At 39.9% G+C, this 7,026-nt stretch overlaps 1 protein-coding gene across 1 annotated transcript in view; it reads right to left on the bottom strand.

Moving 5' to 3' along the window:
- Window positions 1-2,909: 2,909 nt before the first annotated feature.
- The window catches only part of LOC106872906 (uncharacterized), a 27,779-nt gene continuing 23,662 nt past the window's right edge, over window positions 2,910-7,026 (bottom strand). Inside the window, exon 5 of the mRNA XM_014920082.2 lies at window positions 2,910-3,038. Within this exon, the coding sequence (XP_014775568.1) occupies window positions 2,910-3,038 (129 nt within the window). The remainder of the gene's footprint in view (window positions 3,039-7,026) is intronic.

Below are 7,026 nucleotides of genomic sequence, written 5' to 3'. Positions count from 1 at the left end.
ACTATATAGTGTGTGTGTTTATTTGGCAGGAAAAAAAAATGACCATCCTGAAATATAACAATATCTGTTTCAACACACAATTTCACATCAGGAATCTTACAAGACAAATTCATAAACATATTCTTTTTCTTCTTTTACTGGTTTCAGTCATTTGACTGTGGCCATGCTGGACCACCGCCTTTAGTCGAACAAACTGCCTCCAGGACTTATTCTTTGTAAGCCTAGTACTTATTTTATCAGTCTCTTTTGCTGAACCACTAGATTACGGGGATGTAAACACACCAACATTGGTTGTCAAGCAATGGTGGTGAGACAAACACAGACACACAAATACATACACATATATATATATACAATGGGCTTCTTTCAGTTTCTGTCTACCAAATAATGATAATTAAGGATAGAGGAGGGGATTACAGTGAAAATTTCAGCAAAACTAAGAAGAGAGTTCCGGATAGTTCTATGAAAGAGGGACTTGCAGAAAGTGCTTGGGGTTGACAAAAAGAAAAACCATTACATTTTCATTTTAGGTCAGACCATTATTATAGAGTGAAGAAGATGAGAGGAAGGTTTTTTTTTAATGGAATACACAAGACTGAAAAAAAGACATGGCTCTTTTTATTCATTCGTCTTTGAAGTACATTAGTGAGAATGTTTGTCTATGAGGTGAAAAGATTTTTATTGCATATGGTATATATATATCTATAAGTATTATAGAATGTCGAATGACTTGAATGCTAATTCTACTCCGGTGGCTTAATTACATCAGCAGCAGAGATAAGTACTTGATGTATCAGTAATAAATTAATGAAATTGATAATGACAGAAAAATAGAGCAGTATGCCAATGTTGCATAACCGGCACCTGTGCCAGTGGCATGTAATAAGCATACTTCAAACTCTGGGCCTTGCAGAGGCAGTGCCAAGTGACCGAGACCTTTGGCAATTTTACCGTGCTTGGGAAGACCCGTCAGGCCAAGTGAGATCGCAGTCGTAACCAAAACTGGTGTTTTGTAACTGGCACCCATGCCAGTGGCACATAACTCTTTCAGTGGTTGGCATAAGGAAAGGCATCCAACTATAGAAACCATGCCATCTATGCATTGGAACTTGGTGCAGCTCCCCAGCTTACCAGTTTTCAGTGAAACAGTCCAACCCATGCCAGCATGGAAAGCAGACATTAAATGGAGATGATGATGTTGATGATGATGACACACTTCTTTTGCTTTCATCATTTAAACATCTGTCTATCGACATTTAGTCTGTTGATTGTGCTTTCAATAGAGTGTAAGGTTATTTAAAAAGTAGGTGACATCTGAATGTATAAATAATGCAAATACACAAGAATCTCCACCTCTTACTGCAACTCATTAAACTGAAGCAGTGGCAGGTGGCGACAGCTGGTGACCAATCCATTGCCAAGGATTGAAACAGATGGAGATCTCTTGTTGAAGCCTTATGTTCCAAGTGGTGTCAAAGGAATTACAAAATCTCTAAATCAGTGGTTCCCAACCAGGGGTCTGCAAAGGTAGTACTAGGGGTCCGTGAGTTCAAAATTTCATTTGAAATCTGAAATCGAAATCGAACCGAATCCGATGACTGGCACCCATGCCAACCTCTCCTTCATTGAACACTAAACTCTGCTTGCGAAGACCTGTTGAGGCAAGTAAAATCGAAATCGTAATTGAACCATACTCGATGAGTGGCACCTGTGCCAGTGGAGCATTAACAGCACTGTCTGAGCGTGTTCATTGCCAGAGCAGCTGTCTGGCTTCCGTGCTGGTGGCCCATAAATAGCACCATTTGAGTGTAATTGTTACCAGCGTCGCCTTCTAGCACTTGTGCTGGTGGCATGTTAGAAAATCATTCGAATGAGGTCATTGCCAGTGCCGCTGGACTGGCTCCCAAGCAGGTGGCATGTAAAAACACCTTTTTAAGTGTGGTCGTTACCAGTACCGTGTGACTGGCCCTCGTGCCGGTGGCATGTAAAAGCACCCACTACACTCTTAGAGTGGTTGGTGTCAGGAAGGGCATCCAGCTGTAGAAACTCTGCCAAATCAGATTGGAGCCTAGTGCAGCCTTCTGGCTTGCCAGTCCTCAGTCAAATCATTCAACCCATGCTAGCATGGAAAGCGAACGTTAAACGATGATGATGATGATGATGATGATATATATATATTCTTTTATTGGTTTCAGTCATTTTGAATGCGGCCATGCTGGAGCACCACCTTGAGTCAGACAAATCGACCCCAGGACTTATTCTTTGTAAGCCTAGTTAGTACGTTTTGTATTGGTCTCTGTGGGAAAACTCATTTAAATAAAAGGGGTCCTTGGTAGTAAAAAGGTTGGAAACCAGTGCTCTAAACCCTTCCCATTCTAATTCTCCCACTCACTTTTCCTCTCTGTTACTGTTCATCTTTTTCTGCCGTTCACTCGTTCTCTGCTGTTTGTCATTTGACAGTCTCCTACTTCCTGCCGCATAATCTCATTAGAATGATTCCTTTTACCATTTCCCTTTTCCTTGTTTCAGTTATGTGACTGTGGCCATGCTGGGGCTGAAGGAATTAATCCCTGTCTTGATTTTTTAATGCCTGGTCTCTTTCGCCGAACTGCTAAGTCATAAACACACAAACACTGGTCGTCAAGCAGTTGTCGGGGACAAACACAGTTACAAAGATATATATACACATAGGTATATATAAATATACAGGCTTCTTTCAGTTTCCATCTACCAAATTCACTCACAATTGTTTGGTTGGCCCGAGGACAAAGACACTTGCCCAAGGTGTCATGCAGTGGGGCCGACCTTGGAACCCTGTAGTTGGGAAACAAACTTCTTATCACACAACTATGCCTGTGCCTCCACACAGCTACGCTTGACCATTTTAGTAAATAAAAGCCCTTTACTAATCATTGCAAGTAGACAATTCTCCTTACCAATACTGATGGACTGCTCTCACTTAGGGGCTCATGAGATAGACTCCTTTGGATCACAAAATTTGCCTTGTTCTGCAGAACATTTTGAAGACTAATTTTTCTCTGCCAAAAAAAGAAAAAAGAAAAAGAATCAGACATTTATTCAGGATTAATAAAATATAAAATGATTTAACGTTCTTGTTTGTTTTACCCATCAAAGTGAATGCCAAATATGACTGTCACCTTCAAAATGGTATCATAAATTCTTAATGATTCAAAAGAATACATCAATAACAATACTGAAGATTATTCAGTTACAGGAAACCATTCCAAATGATTGTAGATCCAGGCACCCCAGTTAATATAGACAAAACCCAGATTTAAAAAACTGGATGATGATGAAGACGAGAAGAAATGAAAGACAAGCCATCCTTAAATTGAAGGATGGTGACTCATTCAGAACTGAGTGTCAAAGGGAGGTTTTGTTTATGAAGGACTTCTTTCAGTTTCTGTCTACTAAATCCATGAACAAGGCTTTGGTTAGCCAATGTAGGACTGAACTCAGAACCATGTGGCTGGGAAGTAAATTCCTTACCACACAACCATACTTGCACCTGGGTTTGGGTCGCAAACGTATGAAACACACGGTCAAGCATCGAGATAAATTTTCAGTCAAAATACAACTTGAATGTTTATGGAATGTTCGTGGAAATAGGCAACTGGAATGAAATTAAAATGTTTCATTTCATATAGGTGTGGCATGCCAATGTGGTTAAGTAGTTCAATCCCACTGTTTGGTACTTTGGGCAAATGTCTGTTGCCTGTAGTCCCTGGTTGATTAATGCCTTTAATGGATGGAGACTGTGAGGAAGCCTGTTGTGTGTGTGAGTGTGTGCCCCCACCTTGACAACTGACTGGTGTTAGTTCATGTCCTCATAACTTAGTACTTCAGCAAGAGATAGAAGTGCCAGGCTTTAAAAAAATTAGTACTGGGGTCAATTTGTTTGACTAAAATCCTTCAAGGCAATGCCCCAGCATGGCCACAGGCCAATGAACGAAACAAGTAAAAGATAAAAGAACCTAATTTTTATGCAAATGGTTTGTCCTTCAGATTTCCACTTAACTTCTCAGACTTCACAAAAACACCTCAATATTTTGGTGTAATTATTTATGAAGGACAGGTTATGTAATAAAACTCCGCAAACGGTAAATAATGATAATCAACAATTGTGGAGGTGATGGGTTGTAAACGAGGCGCAGGAGTGGCTGTGTGTTAAGAAGTTTGCTTCCCACCCACATGATTCTGGGTTCAGTCACACTCTCTGGCAACTTGGGCAAGTGCTGTCTACTATAGCCACAGGCTGACCAATGCCTGGTGAGCAGATTTGGTAGATGGAAACTGTGAGAAGAGAAGCCTGTTGTGCATATATATATATATATATATATATATATATACACACACACACACAATAATATATGTGTGTGTGTGTGTGTTTGTTTGTTCCACACCACTACTTGACAACCAGTTCACCACTACATGACACAGTTCAGCTAAAAGACCCTGATAGAATAAGTCCCAGACTTTTAAAAAAACAAGTACTGGAGTTGATTGATTTGACTACAAATTTGTCGAGGTGCTGCCCCAGCATGACCATAGTCTAATGACTGAAACAAGTAAAAAAAATAATAAAAGATGATAAAATCTAGGAGTGTTCAGAAACCAGTCTTTTTCATGCTTAACAACATGAGAGAAAAATGTGAAAAATTCCTGCCATATTACATTGGAAATAGCTGCAATAATTATTGTGAAAAATCCAGTTTTCTGACCCAGTCACAATGATACATTTAACCTAGATTTGTAAGCAGCACAGAGACTCTTGTTCAAGGTCTTGTTTCAATCACAAGAAGCTACACACATCTCAACAATCAAAATGAAGGTCATATGATCATTAATGATCATTAATATTATAAACAACACAGATGTATAAGCAGGTGCAGGTGTGGGCATGGGGTAAGAAGCTTGCTTCCCAACCACATGGTTCTGGGTTCAGTTCCACTGCGTGGCACCTTCGGCAAGTGTTTTCCACTATAGCTTTGAGCAAACCAAAGCCGTGTGAGTGGATTTGGTAGATGGAAACTGAAAGAAGCCCACTGTATATAATATGTGTGTGTGTGTGTGTGTTTGTTCCCTACAACCACTTGACGACTGGTGTTGGTGTGTTTATGTCCCCGTAATGTAGCAGTCCAGCAAAAGAGACCAATAGAATAAGTACAAAGTTAACAAATAAATAAATAAGTACTGGCTGAGTACTCCACAGACATGCATACCCTTAATATTTTTAGGGGGAGATCCAGCCTGACACAGAGTGTGACAAGGCTGGCCCCCTTTGAATTACAGGTACAACTCATTTTTGCCAGCTGAGTAGACTGGAGCAGTGTGAAATAAAGTGTCTTGCTCAAGGACACAATGTGCCACTGGGAATTGAACACGTGACCTTATGATTGTAAGCTGAATACCCCTAACCACTAAGCCACAAGCATTCACACTAAACACACAAACACGCACACACCTGCGGACACACACGTACACACACGCACACACACACACACACGCACACAACCAGCTTGTAATCAAATCTATTAAGCTTTAAGCCTAATCTATTCTTTTCATACAACCACTAAAAAATAATCTTCATTTCAATAAAGTCTCCCTTGGTATTAATACACAAACTACACACAAGAAGTGTGTACCGAACACTTTCTTTTACTCATACAGAACCATAACACTGTGTGTGTGTGTGAGTTTGTACACGTGTGCATATATATATATATATATATATGTGTGTGTGTGTGCTGGTATGTTGATGTAAACAAGAAAAATAGAATTCAAATTATGAGTATATGGATATCTTTTATTAATATTTAGCAGAAGTAACAGAGTGACTCAATGTCAGGGAGTTTCATGCATTGGCATTTATCAAACTCTGTTACTTCTGTTAACTATATATATATGGTGGTTGTCTACTCCTTAAACAGAGTTTGACCACCTCCTGCACCTACACCTTAGCCCTTTCATGGCGTCTGATGTGGCTTTTTAAACCAGACAGTGTTTTGAAAAAACACCCACACAGATTGCACCTCTGATTTGCACTACCAATACCTGCAAGTAAGTTCTGCTCATTGTGGATCCTAACATGTCTTTTAAGACCCCCATTGGATTTGCAAACCCTCTGGCACACACCACATTCAAACGTGTGCACAGACATATAATCAGAATAGCTGGATGAGGTTTGTTTTCCATGGGTTCGCAGGTGAGATTTGAGGCCAGCCAAGGACAGACATGGTCTGTCACAGACTGTGCACACAAAAAGGTCCTTGTCATTCACCTTCTCAGTCTTTACATTTTTCCTTAATATATATATATATATATATATATATGTGTATGTATGTATACATACATAAACAAAACATCTTTAAATGATGGTCTGACCGTCTGCTCAGCAAATGGGAAGCAGTAATTGAAGTAGATGGTGAATATGCTCCAGAATAATCATTTGAAAATGTTTTTGTTACATGTTGTTATTGTTTTTGTTGAATAAAATTTGTTGAAAAAAATTCCACTGAGGCCAACTTCACCTAAAGGGATGATAGGTGAAGTTGGCCTCAGCGGAATTTGAACTCAAAATGTAATAAATAGCTAAAATGCTGCTAGGCATTTTGCCCAGGGTGCTCACAATTCTTTTCTACTCTAGGCAGAAAGGCCTGAAATTTTGGGGGAGGGGGCTAGTTTGGGTTAGATTGGCCCCAGTACGCAACTGGTACTTAATTTATCGGCCCCGAATGACCCAATGACTGGTGTAGCAGCATCATAGTAAACTGCTACAAAGGTAAAGGTGACGCTTTAGATACTAATAATTACAGAGGCATCAAGCTGTTAGATCAGGTTATGAAAGTTACGGAGAGGGTCATAGCCCAACTAATTAGGGAGCAAATCAATTTAGATGAGATGCAGTTTGGGTTCGTGCCAGATAAAAGCACCACTGATGCCATATTTCTAGTGAGACAGCTGCAGGAGAAATATCTAGCCAAGGATAAACCTCTGTACCTGGCC

This window comes from Octopus bimaculoides, chromosome 17 (genome assembly GCF_001194135.2).
Source record: "Octopus bimaculoides isolate UCB-OBI-ISO-001 chromosome 17, ASM119413v2, whole genome shotgun sequence".
NCBI classification, from domain to species: Eukaryota; Metazoa; Mollusca; class Cephalopoda; order Octopoda; family Octopodidae; genus Octopus; species Octopus bimaculoides.
The sequence above is the reverse complement of the archived record's forward strand: the minus strand, read 5'-3'. Positions and strand labels throughout refer to the sequence as shown.